Source organism: Gorilla gorilla, chromosome 1 (genome assembly GCF_029281585.2).
Source record: "Gorilla gorilla gorilla isolate KB3781 chromosome 1, NHGRI_mGorGor1-v2.1_pri, whole genome shotgun sequence".
Classification (NCBI taxonomy): domain Eukaryota; kingdom Metazoa; phylum Chordata; class Mammalia; order Primates; family Hominidae; genus Gorilla; species Gorilla gorilla.
In genome coordinates this window covers 234537092-234558918 of record NC_073224.2, presented here as the reverse complement: position 1 = coordinate 234558918, position 21827 = coordinate 234537092, and the positions used below count along the sequence as shown (strand labels likewise).

General features: G+C 55.6%; 1 protein-coding gene across 12 annotated transcripts in view; it reads left to right on the top strand.

The window, feature by feature from the left end:
- KCNAB2 (potassium voltage-gated channel subfamily A regulatory beta subunit 2) overlaps window positions 1-21827 on the top strand; it is a 109193-nt gene that overhangs the window by 75489 nt on the left and 11877 nt on the right. For all 12 annotated transcript variants that reach the window (XM_055383017.2, XM_055383010.2, XM_055382994.2 and 9 more), the window contains 6 exons: window positions 5122-5165; window positions 6100-6137; window positions 14524-14603; window positions 17525-17569; window positions 19950-19994; window positions 21500-21543. In XM_055383017.2, the coding sequence (XP_055238992.1) occupies window positions 5122-5165; window positions 6100-6137; window positions 14524-14603; window positions 17525-17569; window positions 19950-19994; window positions 21500-21543 (296 nt within the window). The remainder of the gene's footprint in view (window positions 1-5121; window positions 5166-6099; window positions 6138-14523; window positions 14604-17524; window positions 17570-19949; window positions 19995-21499; window positions 21544-21827) is intronic.

The following is a 21827-nucleotide window of genomic DNA, read 5'->3' as shown; positions in this document are numbered from 1 at the left end:
GTGGTGTGCACCTGTAGTCCCAACTACTCGGGAGGCTGAGGTGGGAGAATTACTTGAACTCAGGAGGCAGAGGTTGCAGTGAACCAAGATCACGCCACGGCATTCCAGCCTGGGTGACAGAATGAGAGCCTGTCTCAAAAAAAAATAAAGCTAGGAGTAAACCGAACATGTATATGTATATTTTTTGGTTTAGATACCTATTGCCTTCTGCAACTTTTATGTCAGTCCTAGGATCTCAAAGGAGTTAAAAGCGGGACTATTTCTAAACATAAGGCACTACGTAATTGGAAAGTGTGGCTGTTAACACTGTTTCCCTCCTAAAACTCATTGAGGAGTGGCTCTCAGAGGGTAAATGCTCACCACGCCCATGTGTGTGCTTATGTGTGCATGCACACACGTACGTGCTGGAGGCAGGGAGGGCAAGACAGGGCAGTGAAGGCGGGTGTTCATCAGGCTGGCAGGTTTGCAGTCTGCGGACCAGAGTTCAAATCCCAGCCCTGGCACTCTCTGACCGAGGGCAGGTTTGCAGTCTGTGGACCAGAGTTCAAATCCCAGCCCTAGCACTCTCTGACTGAGGGTGGGTTTGCAATCTGTGGACCAGAGTTCAAATCCCAGCCCTAGCACTCTCTGACTGAGGGACCCCCACCTCTCCAGTGGAGTTGCAAACACCGCCTTATACCTGGCCAGGCCTGGGAGCTTTCCTTACTGCTGTCACGGCGGGAGGTTAGGTTCATAGCCCTGTAGGATGAGGTGCAGTTTCACAGGGGCTGAGATGGGCCTTAGAATCCAAAGCCTGTGCCATCGGGCACCCCCGCCCCAGGCCTCTCCCATCCCACTCATGCGGTACCTGTGTCATGAGTTGCTGCACAGGGACTGTCCCAGGGCCACAGCCAGGGTGCAAGAGGGGGGCAGCAGGGACTGAGGGGGAGCCTGATCCCAGCCTCCCTGTGACTCTGACCTCCTCCCTGGGAAGCTGGCCCTTCCCAGTGGTGTGCTCCAGGCACAGCTGTCCAGTGACACGCACAGTCCACAAGTAACTAGGAAACTAAAGGTGCATGGCCAGTACCAGGCGCCACATTCTTGCCCAAGGGCCTAAGGCGTGCTCAGTGTAGGATGGCGGGAGGCCAAGCCTGATAAGTAAGGGAGGGGCCAGCACTTGGTCCCGAGAGTCTGACCCCAGGGCCTGGGCTTCTCACCCCTGAATTACTCCCCAACATCGTCCCAAACAAGCACTCCCTGGGACCCTGCCACTGCCAGCTCCGATTAGAAGACAAAGACTGGAAGCCCAGCCTGTCTTTAGGGAGCCTGGAATCTGGGAGCAGGGCAGGCGTGCAAACATCATCACTGCACGGAGCAGACAGGCGAGCAGGGCACTAACAGGAGCCACCCCATGTGCCTTCCTCCGCGACCAGCTAGCCAAGGCCACGGTGCTTGCCCTTCACCTGATCACAGTTTTGTCCTCTGCCCAGGTGGCTCCAATGAAAGACCCCATCTTTACAAAGATCCTCTTTGTAAAATGACCTGTCATTTCCCGGAGCTTTCCAGCTCCGGCCCTTCCCAAGTCTGAAGTGCAGTTTTTAGGGGTGTGCAGCAGCCGGGGGCTCCACGATGGGCATCAGTGCTCCCCTCCGGCAGAGGTTATGTCTGTGAGTCCTCACTGGGCGTTTTCCAGACCCCAGGAGAGACATGAGGCAAATTAATGAAGACCAACAGTATTTGGGTTTTGAGATGTTGACCACCTGCTTCATTAGGATGTCAGGTTTCAACGATGGGGAAGAAATCGGTAGAAAATGATCTCTGTGTCTGGGAAGTTTCAAGTACAGCAGGGAGCAGCCCCGTCCAGACCCGGCTGAGACGTGTGCTCCCCACCCGCACGCAGCAGCCCCGTCCAGACCCGGCTGAGACGTGTGCTCCCCACCCGCACGCAGCAGCCCCGTCCAGACCCGGCTGAGACGTGTGCTCTCCACCCGACACGCAGCAGCCATGCTTACAAAGCGTTCAGCCTGGAGGCGCCCTGTCCCTTCGCATCCCTTCTCCCGAGGCCTGGCAGCGGATGGCAGAACCAATACCATCATTTTCACAGGGAAACAAGTTGAGCAGGGTAATTGCGGCATCACGTGGTGCCCTAGTTTTGTTAAATTAGTCCTGTGGGTGGTGGGTGGAAGAGCGGCTGAACCCAGAGCCCACTCGGGGAAGTGGGCCCATTTCCCAACACTCAGACCAGGAACAGATATGGAATCAGGGGCAGGGGCACCTTTTGCCAGCCCTCCCCAAACTGGTGACCAAGGGGTGCCTCTTCTCTTCAGCCCTGACCTGGCCTTCAGCAGAGCCTTTTCAAGCAACTGTTCCCCACAGTCACTCGTGGAGGTGGTTTTGCAGAGGTGGGGGCCGGGCCTCCCTTCTCGATGCCCAGACATATCTAGACCAGTGGGGTCCAGGGCTCTGTGAACACCCAGACGTTGCAAGCAAGGTTCGTTCTGAGGGCATTCGTATCTGGGCATATTTCCAGGCTTTATCTGTTTTTGCAAAGGGGTTATGATCCCAAAGCAGCTGAGAGGCACTGATCAGAACCTCCAGCCCTTTGCTTCATTATTGGACTCCTACTAAGCATTTATAATTTCTTACCACGGTTTCTTTCTAGCCAGCATGGGGGAAATTACCTAAACTTCTAAACTGACCAGGCTCATGCGGAATGTATTAGTGGTACAGTTGGGCTGTTCTCCCCAGCAGCCACAGACACGAGTTATTCTGGGTTGGAACATGCCAGCAATTCAGAGGGTACTATCAGAGTATTTCATTGATGTATAAGGAGGAAAAAGGAAACTTCAGTTCCTTTTTAACATGGTAATAGTTAAAGCTTATTTGATTTGTCTGTTGTTTTTGAATAAAGAAAAGGTTACCCTCCTGCTCTCTTTGGGAAATGAGACACATGTGAGTCAGTGTCCTGTGGCCTTCTATCCTCATGGATCTTCTTCTGTCCTCATGGCAGCCACCGTGAGAAAGGCAGCCTCGTGACCCCATTCTGCAGATGAGAACACTGAGGCATCGGGCCACTCCATAAAATGCCCAGTGTCCTCCAGCCAGGAAAGTTGTACCAGGATTTGGGCTCTGGCTTCAGAGCCTCAGCCCATAGCCGCCACCCGGTGCACCCCTTTCCTGAAAGAAAACTCAGCTTTTCTTATGTTCTCCTTTAGGGAAAATCCCAGCTCTGGCTACAGGAGCAATAGGCTGGCAGCTGGAGTGGTTTTAATAGGAAATTGAAAAATAAATCTAGGCAATTTTAAACTACCTTCAATTTGGTGACACGTTCAACTGTTTTCAAGCTGCTTACAAGTATTATATCCACTCATGAGTTAGGAGTCCAGGAGCCTTCTAACCAGGGAAACCGAGGCTGAGAGGGACAGAGTGGGCTCATGTCAGAAGTTGGGGGTTCAGAATGAGGCTTGAGCCCCACGCCGCCTTCCCAGGGGCCAGGCTTGGACAGGAGAGAGGATAAACTGAGGACATTGCATCCTCCGAAGTTAGAAGTGTCATGGCCCCAGGGAAATGCAGGGCCCTTGGGCCAGGAGGCTGGGCCTCACCCGCTGGTAACTCATGGCCCTCACTCCCCACCGCCTAGAACCAGCTGCCCCTTGACCAGATGCTGGCAGCTGGATTCCACAAGGGAAGTGGAATCTGACCCCAGATGGGTCAAGGCCTGGCTGCAGCTGTGAGATCCACCCGGCCACTTGTCAACCTCACCATCTGGGCAGATCACGCCCTGCTTAACAGGCTGGGGGGTGGGATGCATGCCACCATGGTGGGGAACGTGAGCTGGCAGCCAACTGCCTGGGTGGGATCCAGCTCCTCCGCGTGCTGAGCAGGTATCGTAATGTGGGAATCGATGTCATGACAAGCAAGGCGCCTGCTGCGTAGGGCACCTGCCGCTTAGGACTCCTGCCACCGCGTAGGGCTCTGCTGCCTAGGACTCCTGCCGCCGCGTGGGGCTCCGCCGCGTAGGACTCCTGCCGCGAGGGCTCCCTCCTGCCGCGTGGGCTCCTCCTGCCGCGTAGGGCACCTCCTGCCGCGAGGGCACCTCCTGCCGCGTGGGCACCTCCTGCCGCGTGGGCTCCTCCTGCCGCGTAGGGCACCTCCTGCCGCGAGGGCACCTCCTGCCGCGTGGGCTCCTCCTGCCGCGTAGGGCACCTCCTGCCGCGAGGGCTCCTCCTGCCGCGTAGGGCTCCTCCTGCCGCGTAGGGCACCTCCTGCCGCGTAGGGCTCCTCCTGCCGCGTAGGGCTCCCGGGAGGATCCGGGGACAGGATGCCTGGGGACCACCTGGACTGCTGCGACCCTGCAGGCTCCTAGGCAACCTGTGCCAGGACACACGGGCATGCTGGTCCTCAGCAGAGGGCTGCCACCCTCCTTCACCTCCTAAGGACAGTCATGATGGCCCAAGGCCTGTTCCTGTGGACCCTGGGATGCACCACAGTGGGCAGGTGCCTCAGTGGCTCCGGGAAGGAGCCCGGGCAGCTGTGCCTGGTTAGGAGGCCTGTGCTGCCAGGCTCTGCCGCTGCTGTTGGGCCTGGCTGTGGCTGTAACAAAGGAAGGGCTGGCCTTGCTTGAGAACTGGCAGCCCCACCATGGAGCTCCCCACACCCCGAGGGACAGATGCACAGGCCATGTGGTCCAGTGAAGTGGGACGATCTCCTGCCCCAGTCGCTGGAGACGGGAAGAAGAGACACAAAATCACAAATGCGGCCTTAGAGAGGAGGGAAGAAGGGGCTTCTCTGCAAGGGGCGCCGCATGGATGGTGCCATGGGTGTGAGACCAGTCCAGTTTCGCCATAAAACAGACAGCATCCCTGTGCATTTCCATCTGTCCTTGGGACCACTCTGCAGACCCCCACTGGGCACCAGCAGGGCCCGTGCCAGCAGCATGGTGTGGGCCGGGGGCAGTTGGCACTTTACCCCCGGGGTGGGTGAGCAGAGGCACCTCTCTGAAGGTCCCCGGTGCCTTTCGGAGCCTCCAAACACACACTGACTGTTGGGGGAGTGAGTGGGGGGCTGGCCCTGGCGGGACCTGAGCCTGGCTGGCAGGGTCCTGCCTGGGTGCTGAGAATTCACGTGGCATTTGTTTTTCAGGAACCTGGGCAAGTCTGGCCTGCGGGTCTCCTGCCTGGGACTTGGTGAGTGTGGGGGTCCCCTCCGTCCCACCAGGGAAACAGGCTGTGGGGAGGCCGGGCATGGGCTGAACTGGACACCCCTTGGGAGGCAGGGTGGCCCAACCCTTGGCACTCCCCAGGGAGTAGCTGCACCCAGAGCCCAGGATTCAGGGGGGCTTGGTTGCCATGGCAACAAAGAGGCAGGTGGGAGGGGGGCTGGGATAGAGGGAGAGAGACACAGTCTCAGCAGAGGAGGTGAGGCGGATACTAGGGGCCCCTCCACACATGGTCCCCACCCCACACCACAAAATCAGAGGCCCTTCGGGCCCTGGGAGTGCAACAAAGACACCTTACCTTCCAAGGCAGGCTCAGCTCGTGAGTCCCTCCTGGAGCACCATTGGATTTGGCCCTTTTTCCTCTCCTGTCAGATGCAAGGCCTGTTTCCAGAACGTGCAGTCCCCACCTCCCCTGTGCATGCAGTACACACACCCCCACACACACACCGCCCACTGCAGTACACACACCCCGCCCCCCACCAGCACCCACTGCTCTGACACCGCCCTTCCCGCTCCGTCCCGGCAGGAGCACGCAGACGCAGCTGTCAGACCTGGTGTGTTTTCAGAGAGGCGTCACTTGTGCCATTTCTTGCGGCATGTCCTTGGAACTAGAGCTGCCTCAGTACAGCTCTGACCAGCATTTCAAAAGCCCCAGACCTCCTGGACCCATAGCCAGCAGCCCGCTCTAGAGACTTTTGTCCCTTCAGTTTATTGACCTCAGGAGAGCAGGACTTTCTCTGAAGGCCAGGTGTCCACACACACTAAGGACACCCTGGCCACAGAGCAGCACAGAGGGACACCTGTGGCTGACCCCTGTGCCCTGCAGCCTGAGGTCTGAGCACCGACGGGATAATCTGGCTTCCTGCCAGGTTCCTAACTTGAGCCCCTGTGTCTCCTTCCAGGAACATGGGTGACCTTCGGAGGCCAGATCACCGATGAGGTAAGATGGGGCTCTCCCAGCACCCCAGAACCCAGAACGGGCTCACCAGAGCACATAGTTAAGTCCGCTGCGTGGACCAGTGAGCACGTGCTCCCGGGAGCCAGCACAGCAGCCTCCCTCCCTCTTTCTGTTTTGTGAGGGCGCCCTGCCCCAGGGGAGAGCAGAAAGGTGAGCCAGGTGGCCATGGCCAGAGGGGATGCCGAGTCTGGTGCCATCACCCAGCAGTGGACGCCTCGGGCCCCAGCATGTCCCTTAAGCTCCCCAGGACTCAGATTTCCCACACGCGTGACCCCCATTCCACAGTTAACGAGGAGAATTCAGGGTGCACACGCTTCCCAAATTCTGAAGCTGGATGCAGGTCCTAGCTGCCCCCGTGGAGGCTCCAGTAACTGTCGAGGTCATTGGAATGCAGCCCCTGCAGTGCTTGCCACAAGCTGAAGAACCTGAGATCTGCATTTCACCCAACATCTACTGTCCATTTCCCAGCTGCCGCGAACTGTGCGGATCTCAGTCAGATGTATTTGCTGGGGCTCATGTCCCCACAATTGGAACAAGAAAGTGAACACTAACAAAAAGCCAGCTTGTGTGCCGCCAGCGCCTCTGGGTCTTTCGGAAGGACAGGGACGGCACACGCCCAGACATGTGTGGTTCTGGACAGTGAGGCAGCATCTCAGAAATGAGAGCAGTGGCATTTGCTCAGACAGCTCTGGGCATCTGCACAAGAAGCAGTTTTCGCGTTTATCCTACTTAGCACTAGAAAGGTTGCATTTAAAAATTGATCAGCGAATTGATGTGAGACCTTTTTAGCTGCGATTGCTCAGTTTTCCAAGGGAAAGCTTTGCTTCTATCAAAATTTAAATGCATACAGTTTGTGTTTGAGGTCGCTTTTATCTTTAAGACACTAGCTGGCCGGGTGCGGTGACTCACACCTGTAATCCCAGCACTTTGGAAGGCTGGGGCGGGCGGATCACCTGAGGTCAGGAGTTCCAGCCTGGCCAACATGGTGAAACCCCATGTCTACTAAAAATACAAAAATTAGCTGGGCGTGGTGGGGGCGCCTGTAATCCCAGCTACTCACGAGGCTGAGGCAGGAGAATTGCTTGAACCCAGAAGGGGGAGGTTGCAGTGAGCCGAGATCATATCACTGCACTCCAGCCTAGGCCATAGAGTAAGACTCTGTCTCAAAAAAAAAAAAGACAATAGCTGGTTATAGAATGATTTGCCCCTTGCTTTGAAGTTGCTGGATAGGCGCATCTCAGGGTGAAGTCTGGAGTTATTAAGGCAAAAGGAATTGCCTTACCTCAGCCCACCAGATTGGTTCAGTTGGAGCCCTGGGGCCCATATGGTTCCATCTGAATCAGCCTTGCCTGACTCGGCCTCGTTTCCCTTTCGAAGTGGTTTCTAAAGCAGGATGGGAGAATTCTGTAGAACGGCATAACTTCATTTCCAAACAATATTAGCTGGGTGGCCTGTATGTCCTTGTGGGAAAGATAAAAACAAGCAGACAGACTAGACCCATCCAACGAGATGACGTTTTCACCAGCAAACCAGGCACACCCTCAGAGCATTAATGAATGGCCCAGTGGCAGCCCCACTGGCCCAGGCCTCTGCAGTGTCTCCATCAAGAACACAGTGATGGACATGTGTGAAGATATTGGAGGTCATTTCTAGATGACACCAAGCTGGAAGGACAGAGAATAAAATAGATGGCAGTGTCAGGGTTCTGAATGGTTGTGGCAGGTGAAAATGGCTTAGCAAAGGAGCAAGACAAATTTTTGTATTAATCCTACAGTTAGTGTCAAAAAAGAAATCAATACATCTAGAAGAGGGGGCCCGCCTGGCTGCGGTTCAGATGAAGAGGGTTTGTGCACTTCAGGTGCTGCGGCTCAGTCCGAGCCAGCAGGGAAGCAAGGACCGTCCTGGACTGCTTTTTTTGTTTTTCAGTTTTTTATTACATATATGAAACATAAAATTTGCCGTTTTAACCATTTTTAAGTCTACAGTTCAGTGGCATTAAGTACATTCACATACTGTGCCACCCTTACCAATATCTGTTTCCAAAATATTTCATCACCCCAAACAGGAGCTCTGCACCCTTAAACAATAACTCCCCATCCCCTGGTCACCTCTAGTCTATTTCCTGTCTCTATGAACTCTGCACACTATTTGTATAAATAAAGTTTTATTAGGACATAGCCACGCCCATCATTTACACACAGTGGCTGCTTTCACTCCACAAGGGCAGAGCTGAGTAATTGCAACGGAGACTCTCTGGCCCACAGTGCCTGAAGCATTTACTATGTGGCCCTTTACAGAAAAGACTTGACGTCCCCTGTTCTTTGGGCTGCAGCAGCTGTACCCTGCACTATCTGCAGGGCTGCTGTGTGAACTGCTCAGCCCAGTTCTATGCCATGCCAGGGACAAAATGAAAGCTTGCCCAGGGGTGGAACAAACCACCTGGTGAGGCAGGAATGACAGCCACCCTCACATGGCACAGGGCAGAGTCCACAGTTTGTAGGACACCATCACACTCTCAGCCAGTGCTCACAGGAGCCCATGAAGGGATCAGACCACGCTAGGAACCCTAAAATGACGTGCCTGTCGGAGCCATCACGGTGGTTTCAGGTCTCCAGCCCTCCCGTTGTTAGGTACCCTTTCTGTGGCCTCACACTCCCCATTAGAAGCATGTGTTCAAGACAAGCTGGACAATAAAAATTTAATAGATGTAATGGTTGAGAACCTTACACTTATTATCTCACCTAATCCTCTATCAACCCAGGGAGGCAGGTGCTATTCCCAGTTCAAGGAAGCTGAGCCTCTGGCCATAAACAGGTGCAGGGGTCTCACCTGGCCGCTGGCCACAGGGAGTTCCACCTGGTGCTCTTTGCCTCAACACTTGTGGCCAGTGCTCAGCTGTGGGGTAACCGTACTGGGGTAGGGACAGATTCCTTGTCCCCCCAGATGAGGGTGGCAGGGAGGTGGCCTGTATGTCTCCTGAGCTTCCTTCTGACTTCAGTGTCTGGGACCCAGATACTGGAAGGAACCAAAAAGTCACAACATAAAGGCTGCGTAAACTGAACCAGGATCAGCCACAGATCGGAGGTCTTTAGAAGGCATGTTTTAGGGCTGGGGGCGGTGGCTCATGCCCGTAATCCCAGCATTTTGGGAGATTGAGGCGGGTGGATCACAAGGATAGGAGTTCGAGACCAGCCTGGCCAATATGGTGAAACCCCATCTCTACTAAAAATACAAAAAAATTAGCGGGGTGTGGTGGCAGGCACCTGTAATCCCAGCTACTCAGGAGGCTGAGGCAGGAGAATTGCTTGAATCTGGGAGGCGGAGGTTGCAGTGAGCCATGATCGCACCACTGCACTCCAGCCTGGATGACAGAGCGAGACTCCATCTCAAAAAAAAAAAAAAGAAAAGTCATGTTTTGAAGAACAGCATGGGAAAGGCCCGTGACAGCAAATGGAAAATGCAGCCAGCATAGACAGCAGTCTGTGGAGTAGAGCTGCAGTTTTCTAGGGAAAGGGCAGAAAAACCTGGAAGAGAAAGTACAGCAAAATCATAGCCGTCAAAACATAAATAAATAAAATAGTGAGAAAGCAGAGCCCCACAATGCCGTGAGTCGCTCCCTCTCTTTCCTGCCTCTGGTTCTGCCCATCCCAGGCGCCACCCTGGATGTAGCTGGAATTGTATGGTGGCTTCATTTTTGCTGAGGGACAGGTGAGGTTAGGGTTGGTGTCTGCAGTGCCGGACCCTGCTGATCCGGCTGTCTGCACGCCTTCGGGGGTCTGTGATGACCACAGGTTTCTGTGATTGGCCGGGCTTTCCTCCCAGGAGGGAGCCAGGTGTGTTCAGGTCCACCGTGCTCTGGAGTGGAGAGCGCCGAGCCCTTTGTTCTTAGTCTATGAGCAGGAGTGGAAGGCCTCCCAGTGGGCAGAGCGGAGCCAGGAGCATCCGGGGCCCCGCCTCAGGCTTGCAGAGCCCCTGCCTAGCGCCAGCTCCCTGCCTGCTTCCAGCCTCTTCCCAGTCACTCTCTTTCTAGAGACAGCAACAGGGTAAAGAGGCAGGCAGGACACCGTCTCCAGTGGTCGAACAGCATGCTGTGGAGAGGGTGCGAGCTGCCCGCGGTTGCTGTAACAAATAGCCACCAATGCGCGGCTGAAAACAGCAGCAACGTATTCTCTCACAGCTCTGGGGTCCAGAGATCCAAACTCGGTACCCCTGAGCCTAAGTCCAGGAGTCAGCCGGGCCGGGCTCCCTTCTCCAGGCCAGGACCCTTCCCAGCCTTTTCAGTGTCCGGCGCTGCTGGCCTTCCTTGGCTTGTGCCCGCATCCCCCAGTCTCTGCTCCTGTGGATACTCTCCGTCCTCCTCTTCTGTCAGTCAAGTCTCCGTCTGTCTCGTCCTCATAAGGTCAACTGTGATGGCACTGAGGGCCCACTTAGCTAAGCCAGGACATTCTCCCCACTGCAGAGTACTCACATTAATCCCATCTGCAAAGTCCCTCTTTCTACCTAAGGTCACATTCCCAGGTTCCAGGGACCTGATACCTTTGGAGAACCATTATTTAGTTGACTGCAGAGAAGAAAGTAGAAAAAGGAGGGCAGGGGGGCGGGGGTCCTGACGACAGAGTGGTCAGGAAGCAGAAGCGAGCAAGGAAGCCACGTGGTGGTCCAGAGAAAGAGCCTTCGGGGGCCAAGGGGACAACCAAGGCACAGCCCTAAGGTCGAGTGTTGGGGAGAAGGGGATGCAGGGGATAGAGTCGGGGGTCAGGGTGCAGATCTGGTGGAGACTTTGGCTTTGACCCTCTGCGAGATGGAAGCCCCTGGAGGGCTTTTGCATGGAGGAAATTTGACCTGATTTAAAAGGTCTGCCAAGGCTCGCCCTGGCTGCTGCACTGGGAATGGCGAGTCATGAGGGTGCCTCAAAGTTCAGCGTGTGCACGATCCCATGTACTCGGAAGGCACATCCTGATGTGGCAGGGCTGTCGTGGAGCCTGGGAGGCCGCATTTCTGATCTCATGCTGATGCTGGCCCATGGACCACGCTTTGCCTGGGGAAGGTGCAGGGAGAGAGGATGGAAGCAGAGAGCTAGGAGGCTATTGTGAGAAACCACCCAAGAGCCGCTGGAGGCTCAGAGCAGGGTGGGCACAGTGGAGGTGGGGAGACGGGTCAGATTCTGGACTAATTTGCAGGGGAAGCCGCAGCAGGGGCTGAACTTCAGGCTCCAGTGATGGGAGGATTAGTCAAGGAGGGCTCCCCAGGGTTTGACCTGAGCACAGGTGAGCGAGACCTCCCGGGAGCTGATGCTGCCGCAGGCTGCCCTCCCTGGCGCACACCAGCCCCAGGGCCTAGAGTGCTCCTCCCCCACCCACTCTCTCCTTGCCTGCCTGACAAACTCCTAAACACCCTTCAAAACCCAGTCTTTGTCGGCCGCACTTTGGAAGGCTGAGGCGGGCAGATCACTTGAGGTCAGGAGTTCAAGACCAGCCTGGCCAACATGGTGAAACCTCATCTCTACTAAAAATAGAAAAATCAGCTGGGCTTGGTGGCATGCACCTGTAATCCCAGCTACTCAGGAGACTGAGGCAGGAGAATCTCCTGAACCCAGGAGGCAAAGGTTGCAGCGAGCCAAGATTGTGCCACTGCACTCCCGCCTGGGCAACAGAATGAGACTCCATCTCCAAAAAAAAAAAAAAAAAAACCCCAGTCTTGGATATTCTGGACATGTGATACCCCTTGGATGAACCTTGAACCTTGAGGACATTACACTCACTGAAACAAGCCACAAAAAGGACACATGGTGTGACTGCATTTGTCTAAGGTGCCTAGAGTAGTTAAATTCATAAATACCAGAGAATGGTGGGTGCTGGGGCTGGAGGCAGGGAGCGGGGAAGGGGAGTTACTGTTCAATGGGTACAGTTTCAGTTTAGGAATATGACAGGGAGATGGATGGTGGTGATGGTTACACAACTATGCGAATGTACTTACTGCCATTGAACTATGCTTGAAAAAGGTTAAAATAGTAAATTTCATCATATATATTTTACCACAACTGAAAGTCTCTTTGATAAATGCAGTAATGTTTTAATTAAACAAAAAGAATGAAAGGGATCTTCATGAGCAGGTGTGGATTGGTTTCTAGGATGTATTGTGAGTGAAAAAATCAAAGTGCAGAAACATATGGGTAGTGTGCCACCCCTCCTGGAAGAAAGATGGGGGATAAGAAAATACACGTGTCTGAAATACAAAAACGGAAAACGGAGCCCTGGGTCCCCTCCTCTGAGAAGCCCTGCCAGGAGCATGAGTGCCCTAACCACAGACTTAGCCCCTTCGGGGCCCGGCGCACCGTGCCCTCCTGGGCTCTCTCCTCCTGGGCCTGGATGTGGGAGGCATCTGGGAAAAGTCAGGAGGAAGACGAGGAGGAAGCAGTGAGCAGGTGAACAAGCCGCCCGTCTGTCCGTGCTGGAGCCCTGGTGCTGGGAAGGAAAGTGCTAGAGGTGGGGAGAGATTCCTGGACTCTCCCTGGGTGGGCACATCCGGGAGGAGGAGGCTGGGGGGGGCAGCAGCAGGTCCCTCGGGCGGCGGATGCATTTGATGCGTGGATGCATTTGATACCTCAGGGCAGTTGAGCTGCAGCAGGAAGACAGCAACGGAGCCCCGGCAGGTGGATCCTGAAAACCGACGGCCTCCACCCCCAGGCTTCCTGACTCAAATCACAGCCGCTCACTAACCGGGGCTCAGCTTCAGCTGTGCTGCATTTCAGTGTCTGAGATGTTTGGGGATGAGTGCCAACGTCGCCAGGCTGCCGGCCAGATTTCCATACACCCCCCACCCACAAACATGCTGCCTTTCTGGCTTCTCTTGAGAAGTTGGCAGATCTCTAGCAACAGGCCCGCCTTCCCACGCGCAGCATTTGGGCATGGGCCTTCTCCCATGGTTGCCCCCCAGTGGTGGCTACTCCGTGGTCCCCACAGGACACTGTCCTCACTCTCCATACCTCCTGGCCACAAGGGCTTCTGAGTTCAGAAAGGAGAGACGCAGCCCTGTGAAGCCACCCCTGGCTGGTTTTCTGTCCTATGGTTTTTGAGGGTTATTAAGAATTATTCACCCCACACTGGGCTTGCTGCTGGTGAGGCCCAGTGCTCTCAGCCGCACCTGGGGAAGTGTGACACTCAGAGGGAAGCAGCCCTGTCCGAGAGCCAGAAGCTCAGGGGCACCTTTCTCTCCGGCCTCTTGGAGGGAGCTGTCACTTGCAGAGGGGCTCCCCTCGCTCCATGAGTCCCACCCCACGACCAGTTCTTTGCTCGTGGAGCACAGTCGCGTCCTGACGGCAGCCACGGAGCAAAGTCTGATGCACAGCGCATTTAGCTCGGGCAGTCATTCGTCGATCTTGCCCATGAGGCAGCCACCACCACAGCAGTGCCGCTCAGGGCTGGGAGTATGTGCCGTTGGAGAAACACTGGACAAGAGGCCAGAATGGATGTCACCCGCCATGCACCAGCTGTGGGACGTCAGTTGCTCCATCTACAAAAATAACAATTCAGTCCTCATGTGCAGGTGCTGGGAAAGATTCAATGAGATACAACTGAATACACTGCCCTGGCTTTAAGGACATAGACTCTTCCCAGCAACGTCCACAGAGCCCCTGCTGGGGACTGCCTTGGTTTCCTAGGACTGCTGTAACAAAGTAACATAACCTGGGGGCCTGAAACAACAGACACCGTTCTGTCACCTTCTGGAGGCCAGAGGTCTGATACCAAGGTGTCGGCAGGGCCAGGTTCCCTGTAAAGGCTCGGGGGAGGGTCCGCCCCATGCCTCTTCCAGCTCCTGGGGGTTGCTAACAGTCCTTGGCTTGTAGACGTGTCACTCTGGTCTCTGCCTTCGTAGTCTCATGGACTTCTGTGTCTGCATTTTCTCTCCTTGTAAATCACCAGTCACATAGGGTGTAGGACCCACCCTAACACAGTATGACCTCATCTTCACTAATTACATTCAAGAAGGCCCTATTCCCAAATGAGGTCACCTCTAAGCTTCTAAGTAGACATGAATTCTGTGGGGATACTGTTCGACCCAGTACAGGTGCTAAGCCCTGTGATGACCCCAACTGATGGGGTCCCTGCTCTCAAGAAATTCACAGTCCTTGGCAGTTTCTTCATTCCTTTTGCCTTCTTTATTCTTCTCAATGGGTTTGTTACTGAGAGCTGCCTCCATCCCTGTCCTGTGGCAGGAGAGGGCAAGGAGACAGCCCACTGGGGAGCCTGTCGGGCCCGGGAGGGCAGGGCCTGGACACGGGGAGGCCTCCCAGGCCGAGAGGGTGGTGCTCCAGAGCCTCTGGGCCCCACCCCCGGCTGGCAGGACAGTGTCGGTTTTCTCGTTTCAGATGGCAGAGCAGCTCATGACCTTGGCCTATGATAATGGCATCAACCTCTTCGATACAGCAGAAGTCTACGCAGCCGGCAAGTACGTGTCTTTTCACATGGGAAAAAGTGGTTCAGAATGCCTGGGCAGAGCCGGAGCTGCAGGGATTCCTGCCACTCGCGTTCCCAAGAGTGCTCACAAATGCACCTTGCACCCTGCTTTCATTTTTAAACTCTGAATGGCTTTAGGAGGTACTATTTCCATGGGGCTGGAATTGCAGAACACTTGGACACTGGTCACTTGCTAAACTCCCCGTGGAGTCACCAGGGGGACCACAGTCCCTCTGGTGCCAAAGATGCTGTGCTGGGTGAGAGGCACGATGAAGCTGCTGTCCTGGGCTCTCCTGATGTGCCTGACATTTTGACATTTCATGTCTCACTTGGGCAACTAGGGCTGCAGGGCCTCAGAGCTGGGGAGGGCAGGCTCCGGCCGAGTGCTGTGGGGAGCACTTCCCATCTTGGCGGTGAACTTTCCTGCTCAATTATGTAAAAGCTCAGCCTTCTTCAGCCAGGCTGTTGGCTTCAATTTTAAAGACTGGCTGTAATCAAATCATCCACTCTCCTGCATCGGGTTTCCAGAAGTCAGCTTTTGTTTGTGAAATCATTTGTTGGCCCTCTCTTCATCCTCCTTCTGCCCCCCTCCTGCCTGGGGCCAGCCAAGTTCCCGTCAGCCGGGCAGGCTGCAGGCCTGGGCTGCTGTGCACCATAGCTGCTTGGCCCGCAGCTGCTTCGTGGGCCCTGGGTGGTTACCTGCAACTGCAGCGGGGCCCAGAGCACCCGGCGGCAGGGAACCCAACTGGGCCCTGCCCAAGTTCCCACCCAGAGCCTGGGGAGCGCACAGCCCTGGGGGCTGCCGCTGGGACCCTCAAACCGCCTCCAGCCCCCATCTGCAGCCCTTTTGGCCCTCCGGATGGCACAGCCCCCTCCCACTCCCTCCATACTGGCAGCAGCTTCCCATCAAAGTGAACCGCTTTCCAGACAGATGAGCCCAGTGGAGGAGTCTGAGGTCAAAAAGCCCAGTGCAGCTGCCAAGCCGAGCCCCCCACCTCTTCGCTGCCTGCTTTGGCCTGGGTTATGCTGCCCTGAAGAACGTGTGGGAGGCAGCTCCGTGCAGCCTCCGTGGATGAGGCCGGGCACACCCCATGTCACAGCAGCCACACTCCGTCCTCTGTCACTCGCAGTTTCCATGTTCCCCTGTTTAACTGGACACCCAGAGCTGGTGAGCTGGGCAAGTTCCCTGGGTCTCCGGCAGCCTCGGGCCTCTCAGAAGCCGCTTGCCGGAAGACGGGGAGTCAGGGAGCAGCTTCTCCTCAGGTCGCCGTTTCTGTGGAATTCCCTGCCCTCTGCTCCTGGGCCGGCCACTGCGGTCCCTCTGTCCAGCTCAGAGCTGAGCCCCCGGTGGATGCCCATCAGTGCCCTCACAGGGGAGCTGGGCGCTGCGTGCCGGGGATAGGCAGGGAGAAACTGCTTTGGGGAGTTTGGGGGAGGCTGAGAGGCAGCTTGCAGGGGGCCAAACCCGTATCTTCCCGAGGCCCCTTGCTTCTCCTGCTGACACTAATTTGCACGCTTCTCAGAGAGCTGCAGGATTTCTGTGTCCCGCGAACAGATGTGAGTCCTACCAAATCACAGCCAGAGCCACAAGCCACAGGCTTAGATAACTCCCTGTCTGCTGCTCCTCTGCCCCAGAGATCACTGCTAGCTTTTCTCTCTTCCTCCTCCTTTCCTGATCCCCAAATCAGGGACCAAGGAATAAAAGGAAGAGGCCTAGGGCTGAGTGAATTTTCTGTGTGTCTTGACCATAAATGAGGAGCATTCAGAGCGCATGCTAAACAGCTTGCAAATCAGAGCCCATTATTTCTGAGTGGATGACTCAGGCGCTTTTATAATTGGAATGTAGCACAGAGTATGGATCATTCTCCGTCTGTTGTTTTGCATAGAAACGTTTTGCTACAAGCAGAAAGTTCTTCAAAGTTAATCCAGTGCTGCAGTGCCAGGCAAGGCTGGGACGGCCGCCTGTGCCCCCAGCTGGCCTGAGTTTGGTGCAGGACCCAGAGTGATGCCAAACAGGACAGACAGTGGTCCGCCTAGCATCTGACTCTGCCGTTCAGTGCAGGAAATGAGAGGGACACGTGCACCCACACACATGCACACATGTATACACACACATATACACAAGCATGCACATCTGCTGGAAATCCAGCCCTTGACCCTGAGTGCATGTTGATTGTCTCTCAAAACAGAGCATGCACTTGATGAAGAATTTACCTTTAAAAAAAGATACTTGTCCAGGCGCGGTGGCTCCCGCCTGGAATCCCAGCACTTTGGGAGGCCACAGTGGGCGGATCACTCGAGATCAGGAGTTCAAGACCAGTCTGGCCAACATAGTGAAACCCTGTCTCTACTAAAAATACAAAAATTAGCCGGACGTGGTGGCATGTGCCTGTAGTCCCAGCTACTTGGGAGGCTGAGGCAGGAGAACTGCTTGAACCCAGGAGGCAGAGGTTGCAGAGAACCGAGATCTCGCCACTACACTCCAGCTTGGGTGATAGAGCGAGACTCCATTTCAAAAAAAAAAAAAAAAAACAAGATACTTCTCTGGAAATTTTGCCCACCTAATGTTGCCAGGCATTTTCCCTGGTGAATTTTCAGCTCACTAGGAAATGGGATGCTCGACAGCAGCTCCTTCCTTCTCTGTGAGAGCTGGGGCCGCCACTGCTTAGACACGTGTCTGCAGGGGAACATGCCACAGCCATCCTAGTGGGGGGCAATAACACAGCTGCTCCCGCTCCCTCGGGCCAACCCGCTCTGTGGAATGAGCTACTGAGCCAAGGCGGGTGTTAACAGCCTGGCTCTCTGGCCCCAGTGACATTCTCACAGAGGGAAGCAAGTGGCCAGTGGCCACAGTGGGTCTGGGTTTGATTTTTCTGTTTGGCTGTGATGAGAGCTCAGTGTCTTGTTTTGCAGGGCTGAAGTGGTACTGGGAAACATCATTAAGAAGAAAGGATGGAGGTAATGGCCCTGCTCTCTGCAGTCTGTCCCTGGGGTGGGTGAGGGCGAACTATCCCAGGGTCAGCCTCGTTGGCCTGTCGTGCAGTGTCGTAAGGCCCGCAAGTCCCCACATCTTTCTTGCTGGGAAGTGGAGAGGAAAATTCAGTTCTCCAAGAGGAGGAGGTGACTCTGCTTGAGAAAGAAGTTGAAGGGAGGCCGAATACACTGTCCACCCCCACCCTAGCCTGCCCACTCCGCCTCTGTCCCAACTCATCCACAGAGACCCAAAGCGCCAGGGTCCCTGCTTGCAAAGTGTCAGGCCAAAAAGAGCTTGGTGTGAGAACGGGCCTGGGTACAGCAAAGGCGTGCTGCTACAGAAGATGTGGGTGCAAAGCCCTTCCACTTCTTTGGCTGGAGCACTTAGGGTCAGGGGAGCCAGGGGGCCAGAGAGGGGAGTGGCTCAGAGAGCTTGGGGGCCTGGGGTTGGATCCCACCCTGCACCTTGTCCACAGGACCTTTGCGGCATCTCAGCCTCTCCGGAGCTCACTGTTCCCATCTGTAAGAGGGTGTGTGTGGGACCGTTCCGGCAGGGCTATCCTTAGGGTCAGTGGCCCCAAGTCTGTAAATCACCCACCCAGCTCAGGGCGGGACGTGTCACACTCCTCTGGGAAGTAGTCCCCTCCAGCACAGACCGGGGAGCGGTCCCCGGGTGTGATGGAGCCCAAAGGTCGCAGATCGGGGGCCATCCACCCTTCTCTCCCAGGAGCCTATGGGCCCTTCCCAGGCCAAGGTCCTCACCCACCTTGGGACCAACTGGGCTGAGCACTTGCCTACATTTTGAAGCTCCCCAGACCCCTGGACACAGCTTTATCTGAAGGTGCTGACAAGCCCCAGGACCCTGTTCCTTAAAAAATGCATCTTTATTTTCAGAAACATCAGAAGCAGTTATAAAGTTGGGCCTCCCTCCTCCCTCCCCTCGAAATGCCACTCAGAATCCCAGTGCCGGGGGAGCCCCCGCCCCCCCCTCATGGATTCCTGACACCCCTTCCTCTTGTCCCATCAAATTTGTTTTTTGGCAACTCTGATCCCAAAACAAATTCCTCCTCACCCCGTAATTAAAGGAAATTGCACGTATTAGCAAATCCCCTGATCACGTCTTTGGCGAATGTGCATGGAGGTGGTGTGGGGTGATCCCTCTTCCTGGAGGTGACGCTGCCCCTGCCAGAGCTCTGTGGCCGATGCTTTGGGGGCAGAGGAGGCCTCCTACTCCAGCCTTGTGAGCTGCTTCCCTGAGCAGCCCGGGACCCGGGTGGGAAAGAAGCTCAGCCATGGGGCACCAGGAGGTCATTGTCACCCCCTGGGTGGGAAGTACTCCCTCCTCTGGGAGGGGTCAAGGTCAAACGTGGCTGTGAGGGGCCATCATTATCCCCCATCCCACCAAGACAAAGCCACTGGTATGGGCATTTGTCTCGTGTGGACTTAGAGCAGAAGAACGAATTACTTCCCTTCGCGCTGCTCAAGCCCAAATCCTCAGAATTCTCTGCCTCAGCTACTCAAACCCAGAACCCCACTGGCCTGGCCACACTTGGGCTCCCTATGCCTCCCCTCCCTCCTTTGGTGCCCCCCAAGTTACCCCGACCAGGCCGTCCTTATGCCTCCCCTCCCTCCCTTGGTGCCCCCCAAGTTACCCCGACCAGGCCGTCCTTACGCCTCCCCTCCCTCCCTTGGTGCCCCTCAAGTTACCCTGACCAGACCGTCCTTACGCCTCCCCTCCCTCCCTTGGTGCCCCCCAAGTTACCCCGACCAGGCCGTCCTTACGCCTCCCCTCCCTCCCTTGGTGCCCCCCAAGTTACCCCGACCAGGCCGTCCCACACAGATTTTCTGCAACATGTGTCACATTCTGCAGGGAATGTTGCAGAGAGCTTCCCTGCCTGCCTCCCACCTACATCTTTCCATCCTCAACTCCTGCCAGATCCCCCCAGAGCCCGCCCCTGCCCCCTGGCCCACACCCGGCCTCCTCCAGCCTTGGCTCTTGCCACTTCCTCTACCTGGACCAAATCCACGCGCCCCTCGTATTCCCTGAGCCAGGCCCCCCTCCCACATCCTGGGCGGAAGGCATCTCCTCCAGGCTCCGGTCACACTAGGCCCCCCACTGTCCAACTCCCACTGCCTGACTCACAGTTACTGCCTCGGTGGCTGCCTCCTGGCTCCATGAGGAGCCCACGCACCCCGGCTTGGCACGTGGTACACATCATATGATGGAGAAGTGCCCATTTCATGCCCCAGGCTCCTGGGCGGGAGGGCTTTCAGGACCTCTGTGTGAGACGAGGACGTCGGGGATGAAGGAGGACCCCCCAGGGGCCGGGCTTATCACACCCCTTCTTTCTCTTCTGTTCCGCAGGCGGTCCAGCCTCGTCATCACCACCAAGATCTTCTGGGGCGGAAAGTAGGTGCAACAGCTGGCGATGCTTCCAGCCCCGGCCCAGCAGCCATGGCCCCGTGCTCCCCAGAGACCCCTGACCTAGAAGGCTCCTGGGGTGGCGGGCGGACAGTCCTCCTGGAGAAGGGAGAGTGGTCGGGATCTGTCCTGGACAGGCCCTGGCCCAGTGCCATTTCCTGTCCCCAGCAGGGGCAGAGCTGGTATTTCTGCAGCCATCAGCTATGCCTGGTGCCTGTCCTTGTTAAGGGACGTCAAATCCAGAAAAGTAGCTGTGGCTGAGTTTGCCTTTTACGAAAACCTTGCTTAACTTTTCTTTTTACTTACATGGATTATTTTTTCCTGGTCACTATGGTAACGTCATAAAAATTATAGAAAACACAGAAAATTTGTGAACTGCCCAAACCCCCAAAGCACTCCAAATTCCCTGGGCCGCCTGTCGCCCCTGCAGGTGTCCAAGTGTCTAGCTCCACAGTTTCTGGGCTGGACACACTTGGCCTCGTAGGAATTATAACTACGATTCATTCATTCATTCTTTTTTTTTATTTTCATTTTGTTTTTGTTTTTTTTATTTTTTGGAGACAGGGTCTCGCTTTGTAATCCAGGTTGGAGCGCAGTGCCACAATCACACCTCACTGTAGCTTCAAACTCCTGGGCTCGAGCGAGCCTCCCACCTCAGCCTACAGGGATGTGCCACCGTGCCTGACTAATTTGTCCTTTCTCTCTCTCTCTCTCTTTTTTTTTTTTTTTTTTTTTTTTTTGAGACAGGGTCTCCCTTTGTCACCTAGGCTGGAGTACAGTGGCATAGTCCCAGCTCACTGCAGCCTCAACCTCCTGGGTTCAAGTGACCTTCCTGCCTCAAGTAGCTGGTTCTACAGGCACATGCCACCATGCCCAGCTAATTTTTTTATTTTTATTTTTATTTTTATTTTTGTATTTTGTAGAGATGGGGTTTCATCATGTTGTCCAGCCTGGTCTCAAACTCCTGAGCTCAAGTAATCTGCCCACCTCAGCTTCCCAAAGCACTAGGATTGCAGGCGTGAGCCACCATGCCTGGCCTTAATTTGTCCTTTTTTAAGATATGGGGTCTCACTATGTTGCCCAGGCTGGTCTTGAACTCCTGGGCTCAAGTGATCCTCCTGCCTTAGCCTCCCAAAGTGCTGGGATTACAGGCGTGAGCCACTGTGTCCAGCCTGATGTGTTCTTAATTAAAATAATAATAATAATAATAATAATAAGTCCAAATCAAACAGACGGGTTGGGTTGAAAATCAAAGCCCCCCACCCCCTGCTGCTGCCCCCCCTCCCCTCTGAGCCCTGTGACCAGGCCTCTCCCTGGGCCTCTGGGAGTTCAGCCCTGTAGCCTCGGGTACCTACCCCCAAAGTGGAATCCGACTCCACACGGCATTTGCTGACCCTGTTTTTGCGTCTAACATGGCATCATAAACGTTTTCTGGGAGGGGCCAGGGTGCCAAAACCGCTGGCGACATCAGACGCGGTCGGCCTGTTTTCCAGGGCGGAGACGGAGCGGGGCCTGTCCAGGAAGCACATAATCGAAGGTGAGGACGTGCTCGGGCACCTCAGGGCCCCCACACCTGTGGGATCATCCTCGGAGGCCAAAGTGATGGCAGCACAGGGCCCAACCCCCCATTACCCCACTTTGGGCCCAATCCCGGGGCACCCGGTGCTCTGGCCTGACCCTCTCCTTCCACCCAGGTAGCACAGTGGGACCCTGCAGGGAACGAGGGCAGCCCGGTGGCTGAGCACAGACCACAGACCAGAGACCAGCCTGGGTTTCAGTCCGGGTTCGGCCCCACACTGGCTGAGTGGGTCTTCAGCAGGG